This window comes from Hesperophylax consimilis, chromosome 25 (assembly GCF_061612785.1).
Source record: "Hesperophylax consimilis isolate HC1 chromosome 25, BYU_Hcon_1.0, whole genome shotgun sequence".
NCBI classification, from domain to species: domain Eukaryota; kingdom Metazoa; phylum Arthropoda; class Insecta; order Trichoptera; family Limnephilidae; genus Hesperophylax; species Hesperophylax consimilis.
In genome coordinates this window covers 15,752,616-15,777,915 of record NC_142860.1, presented here as the reverse complement: position 1 = coordinate 15,777,915, position 25,300 = coordinate 15,752,616, and the positions used below count along the sequence as shown (strand labels likewise).

The 25,300-nt window shown below is 34.4% G+C and overlaps 2 protein-coding genes across 2 annotated transcripts in view; both read right to left on the bottom strand.

The window, feature by feature from the left end:
• LOC149411578 (serine/threonine-protein kinase 32A) overlaps positions 1–25,300 on the bottom strand; it is a 465,118-nt gene that overhangs the window by 417,221 nt on the left and 22,597 nt on the right. The window lies entirely within an intron of this gene.
• On the bottom strand, positions 108–9,468 carry LOC149411579 (uncharacterized). The gene is made up of 6 exons (XM_089646686.1): positions 9,337–9,468; positions 9,150–9,233; positions 8,777–9,061; positions 8,195–8,683; positions 6,410–8,098; positions 108–203 (listed from the first exon to the last, which is right to left on the bottom strand). Exons 1-6 carry the CDS (start codon positions 9,421–9,423, stop codon positions 108–110), a joined length of 2,730 nt encoding a protein of 909 aa, XP_089502812.1. The 5' UTR covers positions 9,424–9,468.

Here is a 25,300-nt window from a genome sequence, read left to right as displayed (position 1 = left end):
TTTGATCAATTATCCAAATTACGTGTTTCATGGAAAACGACTTCTCAGACACGAGAACATAAAGACGTTCATGTTCTCGTGTCTGAGAGTCTGAGACGTCAAAGTAATCAGGAGACGAATTGAACGTCCCTGTATTTATATCGAATGCCGAGCTTAGCAATGTCTATCATTCCAGGTTCGAGCTGGAGGCTAACTTGAACTTCCTGGAAGAAAAGGTTGAGACAACAGACTTCACACATGTGAACCAGCAAGGAACAAATCTCAACTTTCGACGGCTACACAGCTATAAACATAAAGAAAAATGAAATATAATAATACATGAAATACATATTATAGTGAAATAAAGATTTTTTTTAAAGACAAACATTCCCGGGTTACGAATAACCTGACAATATTTGAAAATCTCCTACTACCACCACAGAAAGCTGAAAATTTTGCTTGTGTTGTGATGAAGGCCGAGGAACACACTAAGCCTGGGTGGGACCCAAACGCGATGTCAACTCGGCCACCGACCGGTCAAATGTAATGTAATATTAAGTACAGTAATGTTTGAGTTGATGTCATGTGTTTGAAGTGTGGAAAGATGTAATTGACGAACGGCTAAATGCATGTAGGAGATATTCGTGAATGAATGAGAAAGCATGTTTACGCCGAGGTATAGTATATGGGTATGTCTGCTTTCGTATTTTGCCTTTTTACCAGTAACCTTCCTTTTAAGTAGCTCGTTCACTTAGTGAAACAACAAACAGTGTATTACAATAAAAAACAATGAAAAGTGTACCTACACTCTATTATTCTAATTCAACCTATCTCGAATATTAATAAAAAATCATCCACCAAGTTTTTAATAGAATTACAAGAAGTAAACATTAAGTTACTACAAACTGGAACCAGTCCACAACAGTAAATAAATAATATCTTATTTTGCAAGAAGTATTTTGAATTGAGTTGACTTGGGCAATTGGCTGTTAAAATTGATGATTTCATTTTATTTCATAGCTACCTATTTTATTTTTGCAAATTGGCGAATTACGTTCTTACTATCTTTAACGAAGCTTTATTGTTTGAGGTCGATCTGAAAATGTATAAAGCAACAAGAAATTAATGACTGTTCAACATTGTAAAATAATTTGTAGAATTTTTTTTGCCACCAAGATATTAATGTACAACTTAATGTTACAAACGTTTAGTTATGAGATTTCATAAAATAAAAATAAAAAAACAATTATCTTATGATTACTCGAACAATGACTTAATTCTAACAACTCTAACCGAGGTAAATGATTGGAGTATATACTTTGATAAAAAAATAAATTTTATCAATCACATTGAAATTACATCAAATAAAACATTGATTATGTTGGGTTAAGTATTAAGCATATGCAGCCATTTAAATATGCTCAAACAATAAAAAATGTTTACATCATTTGTTAGGTTACTGTTCACACACAAATAATACACAATTAAGAATTAATAAAAACATTAAATCAGTATGTTGTAGCTGAAGGCAGGTGTCTTCTGCACAGTATTAGAGATAATGTGCAATGTTTAAGTATTTACAGTAAATTAAAAGAATACAAAATTTCAATGAAATTAGAGAAAACAGGTGCCAGATAGTGCACCCGGTGTCACCCGGCAGTCCCAGTAATAATTTGTGTGGCGATCCTGGCCATAAACAAGTTCAACGTCCAAGCTCTTTAGCTGGTTTTCCGGTTTTGCCTTGAATAATGTATATGCAGCATCTAATTCGCCAATTATTAACCGAACTCTTCATACTCTAAATAATATTTGTCTTAACTCTAACATTGATATATTTTTTTATTCACTGCCCAAATCCAAACGTGGCATCATGTCAATTATTTAAACTGTTCAATGCGCATACACACAGACACACATACACACACAAACACTCACACATACATTACACCTATCACTCACACACCTATATACTACACACATCACCTGGTAATTAAGCAATCGATTGTCGATTTTCTATCAATATTAAATTTGCTGAAAGAACACAACAAATGCGGACAACTAGAATTAGCTCTACATTGAACTTTGTGGCTGTACATACTAAAACTTCTTTTGGTCGAAGAAATTATTTATATCAGGCACCACTTATATTTAATATTCTTCCAAATCATATTAAGTCTACCAATTCCTTAGTTAAATTTAAAAATTTAATTAAGATTTTTGTATTGACAGACAATTGTCTTAATATTTTTTCATCCTTGTCCTTTCTTAAATAATAAGATTTTATATAATTTCCATTTACTAAAAACTGAATGTCACCCTATCTGTCTTTATTATCTACTTTGCTTCTTCTTTTGAATAATGATTAATGATTAGTTATGGTTCAAATATTGTTACAATATACTGTCAAATTACCCATCTGGTAACACATCTAATACTTATTTTTTTCTTTAATTTTGAAATATTTTGTGTTTGTATGGAGAATTAATTTATGTTTGTGATTACTCTTATGTTTGCTTCACTAAAATGTAAATTTTTAACCTCGATACAGGCTCAGTCCTAGTGAGGTTGATTTTTATGAGAAAAAAAAAGTGTTTTATGTATAGTGAGATGCAATTAATAAATAAATAAATAAGGAATAAACATACCACTTAGCAGACATTACAAGTAAACATATTATCATATGTACCCAACATGAAGTATCTTATTCCTGTATATTGTTTCATCTCTGTAAATTATTTACTATTTGTTTCTATCATATAAAATAAAAAAAGTGGGTGTGTCAAGCCTACGCAAGACAGAAGTGAAACTTCTAGTATTCCTCTCTCTCTATTTTCATTTCATCATCTCTATTTTCTCTCTTAGGTTAGTTTGAAAATTAGAGGTTAAATAATTCAACGACGAAGCATGGATTTGCTTTTTCTAATATTTTCTTATAGATGAATGACGTTCGATTAATGTATAGTTCCAAAAATTTTCAATTTATTCACAAGTATACAATATTACATAAATAACAATATTACAATTAAAAATTACAAAGAAATTACAATGACAATGATGTGTTCATCACCTCTATCTCGTCACTACTCATTTTTAACACTGAAATTCTGTACCAAACCGTATGAACCACAATCAATTACGTATTTCACTCGTATTACACTCACGACGCAGTATACTAACCAAGCAGCTGATGCTTGGCGTGGCGCAGTTCGCTGGTGTCTGAGAGAGAGGAAAGAAGAGAAGAGAGAGAACGTTCGTGAGCGGCTCCCCCACCTCAACAAGCGCATATGGTGAGAGAGGGACAGTGAACGGTGAGCGGTGGTGGGGGTACCCGCATTTTCGTGTCGATCCTGACTCGGTTTTACTCCGTCCCCGAAAATCCATTACGCGCCTAAAGAAGTTTCACTTCAAAAAGTGGGTGTGTCAAGCCTACGCAAGACAGAAGTGAAACTTCTAGTATTCCTCTCTCTCTATTTTCATTTCATCATCTCTATTTTCTCTCTTAGGTTAGTTTGAAAATTAGAGGTTAAATAATTCAACGACGAAGCATGGATTTGCTTTTTCTAATATTTTCTTATAGATGAATGACGTTCGATTAATGTATAGTTCCAAAAATTTTCAATTTATTCACAAGTATACAATATTACATAAATAACAATATTACAATTAAAAATTACAAAGAAATTACAATGACAATTTACCAATCATGTGCCATTTTCATTGTCAATTTCATGAATATCATTTCCTAATGTCGTGATAATTGGGTTATGGTAACTAAAGTGCGAGATATATACATGAGCACTTAAATCCTTAATGAATCGTGCAAAAACTGCATCGATTGTTGTCCCGTGTCTAGTCGTGCTAGTGTTCCTATCATTAACAATATCCAAATTGAGGGTGTTTTTGAAAAAGTTCAATAACTCTACAGATTCTTCCCTCGCAAAATTAACATTAAAATCTCCCGAAATGATCATAGGAATTTCGTGATAATTCTTATTCAATAGCCTCGAACCACCCTCTGTGTATGGCAGAAGCACATGGTGGATAAAATCTTTGATATCAGTAATCGATTTACCTGGTGAGATATAAATTGACACCATAATAATTTTTTCCCCATTAGCCAGAGAGCATTCTGCAGCACACAAATCCCCAACGGAGGATGTATGACTAGAAACGAATTCATGGTTACGGGCATGAACGTCATTATGTTTTACCACAACATGTTGGAGTCTATTTACATTTTGATATATACCGACACCACCCGCTCTAACACTGGGTCTCTTGTATTGTACAATGCAATCAAAATTTTCAACATTAACATGCCTGTCATCGTCAAGCCAAGTTTCGGAAAGCATCAATATGTCCGAATTTTTTAGAACATTACCTCGTAAATCTGTTGCATGTTTGTTAATACTTTGACAATTGAATGAGAATATCGTCATATCTCCTTTCTCAATATTTTCTAACAGTACTAGATCGAGAGTTTTTAAACGAACCGTAGAAAGTCTGTCAAATTCTCTTCTCAATTGAGCTACTGATGTGTCTTCGCGTCGTCCGTGATGGAATAAAACCTGATTTTCTGCAGGCACAATATAGAGACCTTGAGGACTTGTAACTCTTGATAAAGCTACATAAACCAAGGATTGCGAATGTTTCTTGCTATACGTATACACAACACTATCGTACGTTCCTCCTTGCGACTTGTGAATAGTCATTGCGCATGCTGGCTTAAGTGGAAAATGGTTTCTCTTTGCTTGGATTTTACTGTGTGATTTAGTTTTGTATAATGGGAAAGTCGCTGACCTACGACTTATCGGAGTTGCGTCATTACTTATTCCTAGTCGAGTAGCATATTGAGCTGTTTTACTACGTGTCCGTCTTCCTACACCTTTTGGAAAAATTAGCCAAACTCTGATAATTTTGTGGCTTTGATCATCTAACTCAACATAGACCAATTTACCGACTGCTCCATTTGCTAATCCATCTGTTACATCGATATTCGTTGTGATTAAATATGGTTTGTTCAAAGCAAAAACGATTTGGTACGGGAGGCCACCAGTATCAATTGATGACAGTTGATGTAGTTTGAGTCTTGCATCTCGTTCTTTTTGAAAATCATTACCCCAACCGATTATTTCGTCGTCAGCGATAGAATCTTTCTTATTCTCACATGAGTTCAATACAGAAAGATTGTAAGTATCGGCAGAATAATTATCATAGTATAATCTAACTCCATTGGGACAAAGATTATGGGCATCCTCATTCGTAACGAACCTTGATTCAATGAGTTCCAGTTGTTGTCTGGTCAAAATTTCCCCGTTACCAATTTTCGTTAAGGCTGATGAGAAACATTCATTTTCTTGTCTCATAACCTCTGTCAGTTCATAAAATTTAATACTCCTCCATAACTGATTACCACCTATTCTTTGTATTTTTTGCTTATAAATAGGAGTTGCTCTCACTGGTGGCAATTGTCTCAAATCTCCGATAAAGATCATATTCATACCACCGAATAAGGAATCATAATGACCTGTTATCTCTCTCAGTCTTAAATCTATTCGTTCTAACATCTCAGCACCAATCATACTCACTTCATCGATAACTATTACTTTCACGTATTGAAAAGTGTTCGATATAAAAATTTCAGTTCATTTGATAGTGGAATTCGATTCGCCGGTGATATTTTGAAAGCCGTATGAACTGTTGTGCCCCCAATAGCTACTGCTGCCTTTCCTGTTGATGCGCAAGCAATATAAGCGTTTAAATACCCATCAGTATTAGAAAATCGGTTGAAAATCTCCATTAATAATTTGATGGTGAATGTTTTTCCACATCCTGCTGGCCCGGTTAAGAATAAGTGTAAGGGTAATGCGTTTTCTGTTTGATTTAAATGTATACAGTGTTGTAACAATTCGAATTGCTTCTCATTTGTTAATCTCATTAAATCATTAAACTTGTCATTCTCCATAATGTTATCTTTTTTCCTGGCAATTGCACCAAGTTTGTTCAATGATGCTTGCCGCAAATCAAGATTGGCAATTGAATGGGGATCATTCAGGAGTTGTTCATACGGATCAGGCTCTTGATGGACATTCACTTGATTTCGGTCGTCATCATAAAGAAGTTCTTCACGACATAACTGAGCGCATATTTCCATAGTTTTAGCAATGTCTAAATTTGACTCGAATTCTTTTCTACGTTCCATTATTAATGCCTCATTCTGTTCAAATAATTGTAGAAATTGCATGTCTGCTAAAACATCTGTTTCTTCAACTCTAAACTTGAGGTGTAAAGTAACCATCTCCCTCTTATAGTCTGCCAAGTCTTTTCCCATGTCGTAATTTCTATACCTAATTATTCGTGGTATTCTCCTTTCAGAAATTTTTCCTTTGGGACCTACATTATATTTCGAAACAAATTGTGCTAACGTTACGTCTTCGAGTTCTTCCGGCCTCTTCTCATATTTGTCAAACCAATTTTGTTTCCAAATGTCAGTGCAATCGTAACCAAGTTCTTCAAGTTCTTTATTTGTTTTCCTAATTCGTTCACGCTCTTGTGGCCAGAGTGTTGGTATGTAAACGACTGCTACTGACGTTTTAGACATTGGCAACCGCAATAAAAACCAAGCGGCCTCTTGACTTGTCATTTCAACACTATTGAGCACGTTAACACTAAGTTTTCTGAGTGCCTCAACGATATCAAAGTCCGGATTTTCGTCAATAACCTCTACAATTTGTCGCTGCAAATTGCTGATGCCTCTATTAGTTTTGTTGACATATTCTACAACGTATTGTGCGCACGAATACTCTTCAATAATATATTGAAAGTCCATGTTAGATCCTAATACATTTAACAAGAAAGGATTGAAGAAATTATACCATTTTTCCGAAGGAAGTCGTTTAACAAATACTCGTGGTCTCATTATGCCGGCTCGTATAATGTTAATGTACTCTTCATCCGAAGTAATTAAGTTGCAGTCATAAAAATGATTAATGCTGTCATAATCAATGTCTTCTAGATTTTTCCTGATTAATTTATAACGATTCTTTAGCTCTCGAATTTGTGGATGATCTATCTCCAATGGTGTGAGAATGACAGTTTTACGCATGGGCATAAAAGGTGCATCAAAGCGGCAAGTGGGAGAGTGATTCGGTTGGTTATTTTTGTAGCACGTAAATGTATGTTTGTGAGTTTGAAGTCTAATATTTTCTGAAGCTTCAGCTGGAGAGACTGACATTAGAGTATCTATGAGGGATACAGTAGCCTCGTAATCTGCGCCTAGTGGATCGTTCGGAGCATTGTCTAACCATATAAGTGAATGAACATGTGGACTACCTCGGTGCTGAAATTCGATGCGCTTGAAGAAATTGATGACTCTATATTTTCCAAATGGACTACATTTTTTCGATTGTAAAATTGAAAAGATAACGTTAATTAATTTATCGAAATGGAGTGCGCAACTAACTGCATCTTCATTAATCAAAGTTGTTTTATCAAAGTAATTTAAATTTTCTAGTTGCTCTTCTGTCAATTTTACACGTTCTTTCAAGAAATGCAAAGTCTGTAACAATTTTTTCCAACCGATTTCATTTGCACTCATTGTTAAAAACATTGTAGGTCTCCCTAACTGACGCATCATTGCAAATAGATTCCGCTTGCGCTCAGACCAATATGCAGCTGAATTTGGAATCGGTTTTAAAAAAGCTAAGTTCTTATCTAAGCAGTTGTTAATGTAGTCCGGAGACATAATAGTCTCTTTACTTATATTTGTATTTGTCCCAATGTGTTTGAAAGTAATCTTTAGAGACTCGCTGACCCTCAAACGCATAATTTTTGCCGCAACGTAAAGAAGTTTATTAGGCGTAACTCCTCTCCTGTCAGAACGCCGTAATTCACTCGTGGCAATCATGAAAGGCGTAACACTAATCTCTGGGTTGAACTCTCTAAATTGTCCGAGGTAGATCGAAGGGAAAGAAAGTTCTTCTGCGTGTTTATCGAATAACAAACTTTTCGGTACGTTTCTTTCACCCGGTGCGATTTGTAAGAATTTGTCTTCGTTCCAGAGCAAAGTATGCTGCTGCGCGACAAGACTTTCTTCGATTGGGATATGTTCGCTCAATTCCTCAATGTTAACCACTTGAGGAGCATTCCTATGATCAAACATCTGAGGAGAGACATTCTCATCACTGTTAAACGTTGTATTGCTAGATTCTCGTACAGGCGTGTAGTCTATTTGAATATCTTGCTCAATATTCCCGAGAAAAGAGTTATTTATGGATATTTTATAAAATTTATACATTGGTTGATCAACTAGATACCGTAACCAAGCTTTAATTTCACCTTTTTTCACCAACCCTTGCAAATAACTCGACTTATGGATTAATTTCTTTTTAATGTGTACGTTGATGCAAAAATCGTCATCCACATGTCTTGGCAAAACGCTCACCATATTATCTACCGAGACAGGAACATTGATGATCTGGCCACTTATGCAGAACTGACCGTTAACGTGTCTTATTCGCCGTATTTGCATGAATGGTAGTCTAGGCGAAATTAATCTTTCAGCAATGAGGTTGAGTTGAGGCAAATAGGCTGGTCTTTCCGGATATTTGAAGCCATTGAAGGTCGCTAGCGTTGGAATTTTCTTATTCTGCATACTCCTTTTGCATGTAGTACATAGTTTTGCATCAGCAATGTTCGCAAGAGCCTGGAAAATATGTTAACCATTAATTTCAAACATTGATAAGAGTTACGACATTAAGAAAATTATGATAATATCCACATTATGCTTTAAACATACCGTTATTTTTTTAAGCATCGTTTCATCAGCGGATGTCGCCTTTTTTAAATCCTTTTCGAACCAAAGCCGATCGCAAACGCTACAAGCATAGCCGAAAGGATTTTCCACAAACATTTTTTGAAATTGTTTATGTGCAAATTTGTGATTCACATAGCCACTATAGGGAGGCACAAAGTCATTATCAAATTCTATCGGTGGCCCATCGAAATGCTCTCCAATATCCATGTCGGAATCAACATCACTCAGTGATTCTCTATTCGGGAGTTCATGGTCATCGTGTACATTCTGTTAACAGAAAATATAATTTACTGGAAAACTCATTCGAAATCAATTTTTTCATCTATAATGCAATTTTTCAGAAATTGATACGTACAATATTGGCATTATTCGCATCATCATCATTCGGTTGTGTAGTTATGGCTTCTTGGACAGGAGCCTCTTGTATCTCATCAAAATCCTGGAAAAATTAATACATATTGAATGTAAATTTCCAAATTTAATTCAATGTTAATTAATAAATAAATTTATTCGAACAATGTAATCATGGCATATCAACTTACAATTTCGGAGGCATTAGTTTTTTTTTGCAAATTTTTATTTTGCTGCTGCCTTATTGAATTCTGGTGAATATTGTCGGGTTTTGGCATGGAATGTTGGTTATGTATTTGTGCTGCATGTAGGACGTATTCTGGACCATCATTGGGACTCAATAAATTCGCAGTACACGTAGAATTTGGAACGATTTTCCGTTTTTTTGATGGAACTGGAACAGGTGTTATAGCTTCAGCTACCGCAGATTGCCGAAGTTTTTGACGGTCTCTGTATGCTTTACAACGTTCTGCTGCCGTTTTAGCTTGAGGTTTGGGAGGCTTTAATTCTTTTTTCCGCTGTCTGTACCGCCTGTTGGCCATTGCTTTGATTGTAACGACATTCCTACATCATATTTCACTGTTAATATAATCTCGCCAATATATTAAACAATCCTATTCCAACAATACTACTATATTGTGAAATATTTATCAACTCTTATAGGTTATATTTACCTTATGTTAATGTCATCACTGTGTGAATCAGACTCTCCTCTTCTTTGGTGATTCTCAGGGGATATTTCCTCTTGTGCCACTGATGTGTTCATCACCTCTATCTCGTCACTACTCATTTTTAACACTGAAATTCTGTACCAAACCGTATGAACCACAATCAATTACGTATTTCACTCGTATTACACTCACGACGCAGTATACTAACCAAGCAGCTGATGCTTGGCGTGGCGCAGTTCGCTGGTGTCTGAGAGAGAGGAAAGAAGAGAAGAGAGAGAACGTTCGTGAGCGGCTCCCCCACCTCAACAAGCGCATATGGTGAGAGAGGGACAGTGAACGGTGAGCGGTGGTGGGGGTACCCGCATTTTCGTGTCGATCCTGACTCGGTTTTACTCCGTCCCCGAATTACGCGCCTAAAGAAGTTTCACTTCAATAAAATAAAAATAAAAATATGGGAAAGTAGGTGAAGTACGCGAAGATCTCTAAGGCCTTCCCACCAGCTGCGTGGCGTTCCATATCGGGAAGGCTAGTTTGGGGATACCCTTTGAACGCTCCAACTTTTCTCTCAACACATTGCCTTGCGTCGCAGTGGTAGGGATATATTCAAATGTTCGTCACTCCTGGACACCTTGATCCCTAGATTCCTACCCAACCCTCATACCTTTTACCTTCCCAAAACTTCCTCTCCCTCCTTTCCTTAAAAAACCCTCAACACAGCAGCCCGAGAATTGATATAAACCCTGAGGGAAATTATTTTCCTCGGTGCCTCCTGTGTGGGGTAAATATGAAGTAGTTAATGACTCAACTCGTTTACATAAAAACATTCAATCATTGACAGCCTCGAACTAGTATACTTGATTTCTCTCCATATAACTCGCAAACCAACATCGAGGCAATATCTACGGTTTTGTTATGACAACAACTCCAACACGGAATCACAATTGTAAACTCCCGTTCACCGTATACAGAATTTGGATATTGGTTGAGATGTTGTTGACATATCAATCACTTAATATAAACAGGACTAAGTAGAATTTACTAAGGAAAGCAGAATAAAAAATCTAATTAAATAGACTTCCTAGATTTGCTTCGACTTCTTTAATTTTTTTGTTTGTACTGTCAATTATTTTTCTATCGTGAATGCTGGAATATTTCGTTTTTGTGATGTTATGCTCAAGGTCTAAGTCGTAAGTCACCAGGTATAAGTTTCAATGTAAGTCACTAGGTTAAAATCAGTAGTTCTAGTATTAATTATTTAGTAAATATATTTTTACAGCGTCCTTGAGGTGATTTTTCACGAAAACGAAGCTATATAAATTAGCCAAATATTATTATAATTAAGATGTTATTTGTATAAGTAAAATAATAAAAGCCCAGCGGTGCATGAAATTGAAGATAAACAAAATAAAATATAGGTACATATACTCTTTTGGTATTGTGAAAGTATCAGTATCAGCAGAAATTACCAGGGCGGGTTTTGAAAGTCTTCGACTCAATTGAAACATGGGGACAATTATTTGAAAGGCATGTTTGGGTATCGCCTCGCGGAAACCACTTATTGGATAACACCCCTACGATAGGTTATTTTAGGTAGTTTTCGACGTTTGGTGACTTAGCAGGGGTGCCCGGGTTTGTGGACTGAAGTTTTTCTAGGTCTTTTTGGCAAATGTTTTTTACTGCGTGGCGAGTCAGATAGGAAGAGACTGGTTGAGGAAAACCGGTTGACCTCACCCGACCTTGTACCGCAGTGGGAGGGTTGGATTCATACGTCCATCATCCTGGACAAACTGACCCCCAAATTCCTACCCACCCCTAGTACCTTTTTTATTCCCAGAACTCTCTCTTCTTCCTTTCCCTAAAAAGACCATCCACACAGCATCCCCAAAGATGAATTAGGCTTCGAGGGAAAATTTTTACCAAAGAGCCTCCTGTATGGAGCTAATGTTAAAAAATAAAGTATCCAAGAAAATCTAAAAAGAAACATAAAAAGACCAAAATAGACAGTTTAAAAACATTTTTTCATAAAATTTTCTGTATTTATTACCTAATACTAACTATGGTTATATACGATATAACGAATTCCGCATAGATTGGACCCGTGAACTGCGATTAACCTTAACTTGACCGAAAGTTATCAAGGGTGATTTTCGGTAACAACAGACCTTATATTTGGATTTAAATCACGCGCAACAATATTGGGTAATTTTATTGAATTGTGACCGATCCATTACGAGTAACTATATAGAAATATTGTTTGTTGCTTTCTTTAAGGTTATTTCAAAATTACTTCTAAATACCCCTAAATTAGTTAAGTAACACTTCGTTCTTACTGATGATTCAGTAACAAATGCTGATGCACAAGAAAAAACTGGAGAGATAAAAAAAGGTTCAGGTTCTTAGTGCTGGGGTTATTTAAATAATTTGTGCTTATTTAAATTTAAGCGGAACTTTCAGCAAAAAACGTCATTTCATACTCATAAAATTTGTACAAAATTTGGATTATATGTTGATGTACGTTGACATATGTTGATGTATGTAGGTTGCGTCACCGTAACTGGGACAGAGAAAGGCGTTCTATCGCTCTCTGTTCTAGAGAGACTTCCTAATTCGGTAGGAATCGTGCTGCCCTAACCGACACACAAAGTAATTGCAAGATTTCTGCACTTACCAGGTATGATGATTCTTTCGTATATTGATGACTTGCGGGGCCGTTACTTGGGTAAATAATGTTCAATGAATATTTTTTTTTTAAATATTAACTAATACACGCACAATCGGCGAGCACGTGCTGTGAATAATTATGTTTAACGGTGGTGTCTTTCGGCGGTTTAATATCTTTTTTTAAATTTTTTTTATTATCAATATAAAGTTTTTTTACAGGTTTTTTTTTCGATGACTGTCTCACTAGGATAAACCTGTATCGAGACAGACGTATTTGATACACAAATTAATGTTTACATTTTTTTTTGATACATAAAATATTTCATTACATTAAGTGACATTGTGAAAAAGATAACAAATAATAATAATAAATTTGACGGCCGGCATAGCCCAGTGGTAACGCATTGGACTGCCATTCCGAAGGTCGCGGGTTCGAACCCGGCGTGCGCAAATAAATTTTATTTGATTAATTTGTGTTATTTCACAATTAATTAATTAAAATGATATATAGTATATTTGCGGCACGTTCCAGAGTGGAAGATACTACCAGTATCGCCCTGGTGTAAGACCACCATTCAGAATTGAAACGTTGCTCCAAATGGCTTTAGCCGTGTTTAGTGACTAGATCTGAATAGCCAGGTACTTCCCCACCTTCCTCTTTCCCTTCCCCACTTACCTTCAGCCTCAAAAAATCCCCCAATTGGGGATGCCATAGTCTCACTGGCTCCAGACGGGAGCAGTTGGGACTCTTGTGAGGTATTCACTATAAAAAAAAAAAAAAAAATGATAAATATGTTAATCAGCATCTAGTTGGAGTGATTTCTGAAGGGATTTTTATAAAATTTTTGATCTTGGATCTGTCTTGGCTGATGATCCAAGACTTGATGTCTGTTTTATATTTCAAAAAAAAAACATTCAGTCTAATGGCTAGTGGGAGAGCATTATATAGCTTTGTTGCAAAATATCTAAAAGTCCTCTGGCCAAAAGTTGTTTTAGCGAAAGGGATTTGTAAGAAGTTTGGATATTGTCAAAAGTAGTTTTTTTGTTTGAAGAGGTATGTTAGTATGTTTTTGGCATATGGATATTGTCAAAAGTAGTTTTTTTGTTTGAAGAGGTATGTTAGTATTTTTTTGGCATAAAGTTGCCTAATGTCCATAACACAGATTTTCCTAAAGATTACATCCGAACTGCTTATGATTGGTAGTTTGAGGATAATCTTTATTATAAGATTCTGAGCTTTAGATATTGGATCACTGGCGGCAGCGTTTGCTCCTCCCCATGCTATCTGTAGGTACGTGGTACTTTCCAAAGAGTCATATTAGGATGAGTTTTGCGGTAGTATCTCTAATTCACGTATAGAGAAGACGGAAGTTGATCAATAACACATTTAAAACACGGTTCAACATAGAATTAATCATTGCCTCAAACGGCGGACCATCAAAAGATTTTACAGCGTTTTACGGCGGTTTCGATCACCTTTCCTTGTCTGTGGTGTGTATTTACTACACATTGCTTCTAATAACTTTAATAACTCTATTAATTTTATAAATTTTGGGTTCAGATTTTTGGTATTCCTCCGTTATACATTTATGCACTGAATTAAAAAATAATATTTTACATAGTTTTCAAATTCAATTAAAAATCAGAGATTTTTGTTAAAAATCGGAAATAATTTTTTTATTTTTTATTTTTTTTTTTATTTAGTTACTATATTACATTTTTTTAAACATTTTTATAAGAATTATATATATTTATATGATTAATTGATATAGATTTTTATAGTCCTCCTCACTAGGAGATCCTGTGCTGAGGGGGACTAGGTTTTGAATAATTTTTCAGCGACTTCTATGGTTCGACTTCATGTTTTGGGTAAGGGTTTCCAGAAACTTCTACGACGATGTTTTAAATATGCTAGTAAGTTCTTTTTCCGGTAATTCCTTAAGCCAAGATTTAATGTTCTTAATGCAGTTGTTTTTTGTTTTGATTTGTTTGATACTAAGTGGGAGTTTGTTATATACCTTTACTGCTAAAAATTCAGAGCTTCTTTGTCCAAAGGTAGAGTTACACTTTGGTATAGTTAGTATCTCTGTTTGTTTGGCTCTGGTATTATGAGTATGTGAGGTGTTTTCCTGAGAATTATTTTTGAGGTGTTGTACCAAAATGTTTTTGGCATAGATTTTCTGTATGCTTGGAACGTCAAATTGTTTAAAAATTTCTGTTGTTGATGTCCTTATGGGAACCTTTAGTATGGTCTTTATGATGCAATTCTGAGTTACCTTCAGCTGTTTTATATGTTTTGATACTGCTGAGCCCCATCCTATTATTCCATATTCCAATTTGGAGTGGCATAAAGCATAGTAAACTCTCTTTAAATCCCTAGCTGACAAAATGTTCCGTAATTTTTTGAAGAAGTAGATGAGTTTAGTTAACTTTTTTGAAGTTCGATCAATGTGTGAATCCCAGTGTAGTTTATCGTCAATTTCAATACCAAGATATTTTATGCTTTTGGTTTGAGTTATAATCGAGCAGGAACATTGAGGAAATTTTTTTTGACATTCATGTAGTTTGAGTATATGCTCATTCATTGGTTGTCCTCTTTTGTTTTTGGAGAAAATTAAAATTTGGTTTTATTCACATTTAATGTAAGGGAGTTTGCTTTAAGCCAGTTTTGAAGAACAGTTAGGCCATGTTCAGCCTCCTTATATGTGCTTGTCCAATCTTGTTCATGGAATAAAATTACAGTGTCATCTGCAAAGCTCATTATGTTTCCTTTGATGGGAAGATTCATAAGGTCATTTATGTAAATTAGAAATAGTATAGGTCCTAATACGCTTCCCTGGGGGACACCGTACTTAATTGGTAGAGTTTTGCTCCTTCTTTCACCAATTTGTACAAATTGTTCTCTTCCCGTTAAGTAACTTCTAAGTAGGTTTAGGGTTGTTTCGGTTATTCCATTTTTTTTTAGTTTTAAATACAGTATTTCGTGGTCAATGGTATCGAAAGCTTTTTGAAGATCAATGAAAACTGCTAGGCATTTTTTGCCTTCATCCAATTTTCTAATAATTGTATTTTTTACATTAGCTATAGCGTCACCAGTACCCAGGTTTTCCCTAAAACCATACTGCGTAGATGATAATATTTTATTAGAATCCAAAAATGTAAGCATTTGTTTTTTTATAACTTTTTCTAATATTTTTGATAGTGTAGTTAAAATACTAATTGGTCGATAGTTTGATACATCATTTTTGGGACCGTTTTTATATATTGGAATGATCGTAGCAATTTTAAGACAAGCAGGAAAAATACCATTTGATATTGACAGATTTATAAGATACGTCAGTGGGTGGATTAACTCATTTTGTAGATATTTAATTGATTTGCTTGATATCAGTTCATTTCCCGATGAAGTATTTATATTTAGGGAGGCTATAATATTTCTTATTTCATCACTTGTTATCTTGACAATATTGAGGCTGTTTTCTTGATTTACATCGTCAATCCTCACTTTATTTTCGATAGTACTAATTGAATTTTGTTTAATTTTATTTGCTAAGTTTGAGCCTATATTGCAAAAATAGTTGTTTATAAAGTCAAGAAATTTGTCCGGGTGTTCTGTAAAAGATGTGGGAATCTCATCAATGTTTAATTCCTTAATGCTATTGTCATTATGTGAGGCTTTAGCATTAGTTATTTCATTTATGATCTGCCAGAGTTTACGTGAATCATTATTACATTCATCAATCTTGTTTTTATAGAATGTTTCTTTAGCATAACGTATTACATTTTTACATGTATTACGATATCTTTTGTAGAATCGAAGTGTAAGGATATCATAAGGGTTGTTTTTGACTTTTTTGTGCAGTTCATCTCTTTTTCTGATTGAGTTTATAATATTCTGACTAATCCAAGGTTTAATGTGTAAATTTTTATGAGATAACTTTTTTCTATGGTTTTGGTGTTTGATAGGATAATGTTCTGTAAAACTTCTATAAAATAACTCCAAGCAGTATCAGTATCATCTTTTTCCAGAAGGCTTGTCCAGTCATTCACTGTTAACTCGCATTTGACGTTTTCCCAATTTGTTTCAGATTTCGTTAGGAGTGATTTCTTTTTTTGGTTTACATATGTATTTTTTTTTGTAATAGATAGAATTATTGTATAATGGTCTGTCAGTGTGGTAGTACAAATAATGGCTTGAGTTTTTCTATTAGTTTTACAAAAGATATGATCAATGCAAGTTTTGCTTTCATTATATACACGTGTTGGTTCATCAATTAGGCTTTTATATCCATGGTATGCTAGTGTTTGCATATAATCAAATTTTTTTGGATGGCCATTTTCAAGAATATCAATATTTATATCACCGATGATAAATACATCTTTAGTTCTTTTTAGTAGACTTAGTTGATTAGATAAGGAGTTGAGGAATGGTTCTAGATTTTGTGTAGAAGGAGATCTATAAATTGCGAGTATTGTTGTGTCATTACCGATTGATATACTTAGACAGTTTGCATTATTGATACAGATCTCTCTGACATCAGCTTCTATATCTTTTTTAATATATACGATGACACCATCATTTTTTGTGTTGTTCATTATTGTAGAGTAAGGGACATAATTCCCAATTTGTAGGGGGTAGTATTTATCAGTTAGCCAACATTCAGTTAGAATAATAATATCCCATTTTAAATTTAAGCTTTTCATCAATATTTGTAGTTCATCAAAGTTTTTATTGATACTTCTAATATTCTGGTGCATTATGTTAAAATTATTGTTTATGGATGATATGTTTGGTATGTTTGTTGTTAGTGCGTTATTCATTTTCTCAATTTAAATTATTAAGTGGATTAAGTAATGTTGTTCATATTATTCACTAAATTATTTTCACCATATCATCAAGGTGCTTAATGTAGATAATTTTATCATCTTGTTTTTTGCGTATCATAACTTTACCCTGTTTGTACCATACATATTGGTAATTTTTTTCTTTTGATAATTGTTTTGTTTTCCATAGGATTTCTTTATGATACGGGCTTAATTCTTCCCCGATGAAGATTCGAGATGTCACCAGATCCTTGATTTCATTATAATTTATTTCCTTTTTCTTATCAAGGAGGGAATCTCTTTTTCTTTTATCGGAAAAGGTCACAAGAAGTTTAGGAGGGGCTTCATTTCGTCTGTCTGAGACTCTCGTGACGTCAGTTATATCAGTGTGTAAGAGGTGGATTCCTGCTGCGGCAGCAACTTTTTTAACAATTTCCACAGGTTGTTCGCGGTTTTGTTGTGGAATTCCTGCTATTTCCAAACTATTAGATTTTGATAACGTTTCCAAATCAGAAAGTCGGATTTCAAGTTTTTTAATAATCATATTTTTTTCCATTTGGTCTTTTTTTATATTTTCAAAATCTGTTTGAATCGCTCGATTTAAATTATTTGAGACCTCAATTTTTTTTAACATCTCATCGTATTGAGCACTGATAAAATCAATACTTTTTGTAGTTTCTGTAGTTTGTAAATCAATTTTTGTAAATATATCTTTTTTCAGGGTTTCAAATTTTTTATCAATGTATTCAATAATCTTATCCATGTTCAATTTATCTTCCGAAATTATTGGGGTTTTGCTACGTGTGCTAGACATCACTATTTTAGTAAGTTCACAAATGCCCCTCTTTAATTATGCTTGATGAAAAATTGATGGTGGAAATCACTATTTAATATTTGTTTTATTGCATAGACAAAGTCACTCAACTTGACATTTAATATTTTTTTTACTTTAATTAGTTTTTGCGCAAAAATCACTCACACTTTGAAATCTTAACTAAAACTTTTGATCCCACAAAACGTAGAAGGTTTAAACTTTAATTTAAATCTATTTATTGTGGCTTTAAACAACTCCTATTAATTTTTCGGCTAGTTTATAAGGGACGCGGAAATTTCAGATCTTAGCACTACAGTTAACCATAGACGAAAAAACATAATAATAATAATAAAAAAAATAAAAAAAAAAAAATACACCAATACAATCAACCGTGTGATACTGCTACGCGAAGAGTGTGCGATGAAATGACACGCTATTGATGTCAACTTTCCAGTTGTATTTTTATTTAGACCATCAAAGCCTACGCCCGCATAGCTGTGTGTGTGCTAGCCAGTCGGAAGTGGACCGTCGTTAGATGTGGGCTCCTTGCAAGTTTTTTTAGCATCTGCCGATGGTTTTTTCATGTTTTCAGCAACTAAATTACAATTTTTATCACTTTTGATATAAAATTTAATAAACATAAGCGATTAGCTATGAATATTCATATTTTTTCGATATAAAATCGCTTATTTTGAGATGTGTATTGACCACACAGCACCGGAACGCGTGGATCGTTTTAGCACAGTAAGGGAAAGGTTAAGTCTATGACGGTTAATTGCTTACTTCCCGCATTATTCGCTAGCTGCGTTTGGTTAAAAGTACAAAAATCAAGCGTTGAGTTTGAATTCCTGCTCTATAGTTGGCTGGAGCATAATAACGCTATTAATTTGAATGACGAACCTCGTAACGGAACATGTTGACGTGGAAAAATATAGTGTGGTTAATGTACACTGTTTTTCTTTTGCCCTTTATGTTTCTGACAGCAGTTCGACATTTTCTGGCTACTCTCATATTGCAATTCAAAAAAAATTTTGTAAAATCAGATCGCATTTTATAATCACTTTACAATCCCTATTGAGTTTTTAGAAGTACCACCGACACACACTGATTGTTTTGGTGTTTTAAAATGGAAGAGAATGATTTTCTAAAATAAAAAATATTCACCCGGATTGCCGGCATTGAAATTGAAAAAAAGTAGTGGTTGATATAAAAAAATCAATTGTACCTGCCTCGCATTTGTGTCGGTAATAAAATAATAAATTTATCATCTATGATAGAAATCTTAAAGCCCCGTAAGGGAGATATGTAAATACGAATGGCAGAGGGAGCGCGCTAATATTAAAAAAACGATAATAATTAAGCGAAAATGGTGAAAATATTTAATAAAATACGACTCGTTTAAAATACAGCAAAATCTCTTGAAAATGCTTCAGTTATTTAGAAATACACTGTAATTAAATAACAGAACAAAACGTGTTTTCAATAATTTTCGAAGCTTACTTTCCGTTTCGGCGTAACAAATGTATGGATATTAACATTATTTTTTTTTACTTAAAAACTTAAAGAGTTAACGAGAAATTTGTCAAAAATCAGTAGAAAATGGGTATGCGGGGGCACTACTTATTGATTATCAGCTAAGGCGCTGTTACTATAATAATAAATAGTACTATGAATTTTAACCAGAAACTTGATGAATTAGCTGTGAAAATGCAGACATACTACCTATTGCCGTACATTTGTATTTTTATCGTTGTTCTTCTTCCCTTAACCAACGTTTCCTACAGCATTGTTCATTATCAGGGTAGACATATAGATTACGGTGAATAGTATGGTAACAACCTACATATTATCTGCTCTGATAATAAATACCCCAAGGCCGTTCGACACATTGACGTAATACATCAAACCACGGCGTAATACATCAAAATACAATCAAGATTCAATAATTTTGGCCGTGAAAATCTCGAATCACATCCCAGGTTTTATTTTATTTATTTACAGCCGTACCCCGCACGAATTGCTGTGGCTCAGTATGTCTGTACAGATAGAGAAACAAAAACCGTTGCTTTAACGTCTAACAGATGGCGGTGTTTAAAAAAAATAATTGTTTTTTATTTATCACAGGTGATATCTATATAATACAAGTATTTGCGCGTATTTGAATATACCGTTGTGTTACAATTTCAAAGCAATCGGTAAAAACTTTCGGATATTTAAGATTTTCCTTTCCTTATCTGTGGTGTGTATTTACTACAAATTGCTTCTTATAACTTTAATAACTCTAAATATAATAAATTCTGGGTTCTGATTTTAGGTATTCCTCTGTTATACATTAATAAACTGAATTAAAAACATGGTTTTCAAATTAATTAAAAATCAGAGTGTTTTGTTAAAAATCGGGCACAAATACACCAATACAAATAACCCAAATGCCACGCTATTGATGTCCCGCTTTAGTTTGCTATGCGGGAACATGAGAAATCCAGACATCTGCAGTTGTATTTAGACCGTAGATACCTACGACTGCATAGCTGTGTGTGTGAGTCCAGCGCACATCAAGCACCTGCAGCCAGTCGGTCACGGGCCGTCGGTAGATAAGGACTCCACGCACGTTTGTTTAGCATCTGCCGATGGTTTTTTCATGTTTTCAGCAATTAAATTACAATTATTATCACTTTTGATATAAAATATAATAAACATAAGCGATAAAGTATGATAATTCATACTTTTCCGATATTAAATCGCTTATTTTGAGATGTGTATTGACCACACAGCACCGTAACGAGTGGATTTTTTTAGCACAGTAAGGGAAAGAACAAACGAATATTTACACCTTTATTTATGTAAGAAGACAGAAGATAAAAAAATATTTAGTTAAGTTTTCATAGTATGTACCTAATTTAATAAATAATAAGGTAGATACTAGTATTTTTCCCTTTACTTTTACTACCGTCAGACAACTCGTCATACAGTTAGAGTTTTAGACCTCCGTACCCATTCATTGGGCAGTTCTGTTACTCATTATGATATCATAATTATGTAAATATTTACTCAAACAATTTCTAACTAAAATATTTTGGGTCTTTGGTTATTAAAAACTCATTAAAATACTGCACATAATTACTTTTTTTGTTATGATCACATTAAGTTCTTCTCCTCTAATTTGATTAATGTTTGAATGTCTACCTTTCATTGGAATGCATCTCATTTAAGACCTCAATGCTGCTCCTTCTCAAATAACTTCTGACTTGTTCAAATTAGTAATTTAAGCAGCATAAATTATGGAGGATCTACAGTCTGCCATGTTTTGATTCCGTACGAAATGAATTGATTAATTTTTAATAGGTTCTCGAAAGTCACAGAAGTGTATATAGTGGTTGTTCAAACACCGTGCAAATATGAAACCTTAGAGCAAGTGGATGAATGTGTATTGTGTGTTTTGGAAGTATTAATATTGTCAGCGAGATGTCAGTTTCAGTTTCAGTTTCAGTGCCGGCAATCCGGTCGTTTATTTAAGGTTGGTTCTGTACAGATGTTTTTTTTTTCATTATTCTCCTCACTAGACAAAGTCTGTTCTGAGGCTGGTAATTAACAATTTATATATAAACCAAATTTTTAGTAAAAAATAGTAAAATAAAAATAATAAGAAAAAAAAATTGTAAAAAATGAGTAATATAAAAATAGAAAAATAAGTGTAGTAATATATGTGTTGAAAAATTATGTATAAAAATATGGAATGAGTATTTCGTATTATAATTAATTATAAAATTTTGTAATTTTGATAGAATTTGTGTGCAGTATGTTTTGTAAAATGCATTAGATGTTTAGAATATTTCTAATATCTGTCTTTTACCATCAACCAGTTTACAAATCTTTTGAACACCCAATTCAAATTATTTGGTAGGACGTAAGTTTTAGTTTTGGTTAGGAACATGTTGAATACGTGAGGAGCCAGGTAAGATTCATGTCTTTTAGCGAAATTTGATTTTATATACGGTACTTGTAATTTTTTGTGTGTAATTGCTCTCGTGTTTTGCGAGTGAGTTATGTGATGTGGTAATTTTTTTATGCAGTTTTTGTAGATGATCTTCTTTATAAACAGTTTATTTATGTCTAATAAGTTATTTTCAATCATTAGCTGTTCTGTCGGATGTTGATAAGGCTTTCTAAACATAATTCGAATTATTGATTTATGATTAATTTTAAGGGATTTGAGAAGAGTGTCTGCTGCTACTCCCCATACTGAAATACCATACATTAGAATACTTTGACAAAGTGCAAAGTATATATTTTTTAGCTGATTTAATGACATAATATTTCGTATTGTTTTGAAGATGTATGATAGTTTCCGGATTTTTTTTGTTATAAGGTTAATTTGGATATCCCATTTTAGATTATGGTCAACAGTTAAGCCGAGATATTTGATATTATCCGCATAATCTATTTTGTCACAAGTACAGCGTGTGTTATTTGTGGAAGTATTGGTGCAGGGGTGAAGATGTAATTGTGGGCGACTATCTGGCTGACCAGCTTTTGTTTTACAAAAAGTCAAGTATTTTGTTTTAGAAATGTTGAGTGAAAGAAGCTTATTCATTAGCCATATATAGTGGGAAACCATATTGTAATAATATCGAAAGGAAGATGACTGCAGGAAATTCAATTAGAAACTGAGTGCAAAAGTCGCTAGTTAATGTGTTTCTCTAATCTACCGTTAAAAGTTTTGTAAAGATTTTTTTAATCTACCTTTAAAAGTTTTGCAAAGATTTTTTTGATTACATGCAACCTCTTAGAATCGTAACGTTGCTTTAACTCTTAAACCCTACCACTCTGGGAATGTAATTATTCCTACCACGGGGTACTGAAGTACCCCGCGCAAAAAAAATGAATAAAATAAAAGTCTTTGATATTTTTTTTAATATTATTTTTATTATGGCAAAGTAATAAGAAAAGACAGTAAAATTTATTAATAACAACTAATAGACAATTTCGTCGTTACATGAAGGACAGATTTTGTATTGATGGTCAACACAAATATGGCGGCGACAAGTGTTACAGACAGATCGAGATTTTCTGTCCTTTGTACGCGGACAAAAGCAGCAGCGACCAGGTTTGAGATCATCAGGAACCGGTCTATGATCTTCAATATGAATATTCAAGACTGCTCGTATAGTTTCTCTGATATCCCGGGATAAACTTGGCTATTGTAATTTTGCTCTCATATGAGGCTTTATGAGTGCCATTGACAAAATCTTAAGAAATTCACGCCGCTTGGTTATTTTCTCTTTATCAATGTTAGTTGACAGCTTGAATCAGACCCAAGAGTTGACACTAACGGCACTTAGCAACCCATAGAAGAGACACATGGGCCACCTTTTGGTCTTCATGGACGTCGAGTACTTCTTACAAAGTTGGTCGAATACATCTACCCTGCATTAGGTTTTATTATAGAAATGTATTATTTCTGGAAGGTACACTTCATTATCCTTGTCAGGGCTGTCATAGCATGATAACAAGTTTCTTCTTAGCTGACTTCAGAGGACAATACGACAAAAATGTGAGAGGTCCGTCGTAGGCAAACATTGATGTGCATTGTGCATCTCTCTCGATTTTTAATTTCCAAGAAAACAGGAGGAATTTCTCGTTTATTCTTCTTTACAGTTCCAACTAATGTTTTACGTTTTTCCAGTAACTTCTTGGCTGTGGGTATAGACGTTAACCAATTGTCACATGTCAGGTTTCTGTTAAGACGTTACCAGGTGGGTGCAACAAAATATTGCGGCGAGACATTCTTGAGCGAGAAAGCTTAACACCAGTCCACTTATGTCGATTATTATGACATTTTCCGTAGAGAACTTCCGTACGGAGATTCTAGCACACGAACCAAGCGCCTACCTTCTTTATTTATACCATCCCCGTCATTGTCAGGCACTAAATACTCTTCATCTCCTTCCACACTATCTTGATCACCGTCTTTACGAGGTGCGACTTCAGTATGGTCCCGGAAATCCTCGATAACACCGTCGGGCTCATCTTCTGAATCTTCTTCTAGGTTTAGCTCTTCGTTATCAGATACCAAAAAAGCAACTACAATTTAACCCCCCCCCCCCCCCCCAAGACTTCGAGTCTGGGATGCCATATCTGAAAACAATACAGACACCTCATTACACTGCATACCAAAGATATTAGAAGAACGAGATATGCTATGTTGGCCGCCGGACCGTAGCCGGAGTACTACCTAATTAGGGTACTTTGAACGGTAACGGGACGTGTACGCACAGAAATCTGTTCTATGTATTAGTGCGGATACCTTAGCGCAAGCGAAGGTGTGCAGTAGTATTGGTGAACAAAACCGGCGACACTCGGCAAAACAATTCCACTCAGTACGAACTGCGCGTAGCACATCTCGTTCTTCTAATATCTTTGCTGCATACACATTCACAACATATTATTAGTCCATGAATGTCTCGTTATTGGGCGCAGGCCTTTCCTATCAACACTGTACTCTAACCATTAACACAAAGTAAAGTAAATCATAAATAATGTGTAAACTTACCAGAGAGATGTCGAAAAACAACTCCAATAATTCAAGTATAACTGGAAGGAAGAACTAACACTATTCCTACCACGGGGTACTGGGGTACCCCGGAACACCTGTGGACGCGACTACACTTGCTGGGCGGTTACGGCTTCCCGACGTACTTACGCGCCAATTATCGAGAGTAGATTAGCTAGAGCGATTTTTGCAACAGTGCAATATTGTTAAAATTGTTGATATTTTAAACACTAGGGGGGTACTCCAGTACCCCAGGTAGGGTTTAAGAGTTAAATAACATATTAGCCGTGTTTGATGATAAGATTTGAATAGCTATATACTTCCAACACCAGCCTGACTATATTTCTTGCTATTTTCATCAGTTTTACATTTTTTTGTTTAATGTTAATCATTTTCGTATAAAAAAACAATGTAATACAAATATAACGATACAATATACCTACTTCAATTGTGGATGCGGTAATCCGAATTGCTTCGAGCTGTTGAGAATCTCGTACGGTGTTCATGCAAAAAATCATACTCCTTATGGGAAAGGTTGAAGACGTAGAAAAGAGAGGTAGAAAAAAACACAAACAACTCGAATTCCATGAATTATTTTTGTAATAGGAGATGGCTGTATAATTTAAATATTA

Excerpts from the sequence above, each read along its gene's own strand:
- LOC149411579 (XM_089646686.1), bottom strand. The coding sequence starts at position 9,423 with ATGCCAAAACCCGACAATATTCACCAGAATTCAATAAGGCAGCAGCAA. Across the intron at positions 9,062-9,149 it reads ATGCGAATAATGCCAATATT|AATGTACACGATGACCATGA; the intron begins GTACGTATCAAT and ends TTCTGTTAACAG. Across the intron at positions 8,099-8,194 it reads TTCAAATAGACTACACGCCT|GAATTGAGCGAACATATCCC; the intron begins GTACGAGAATCT and ends GTTAACATTGAG.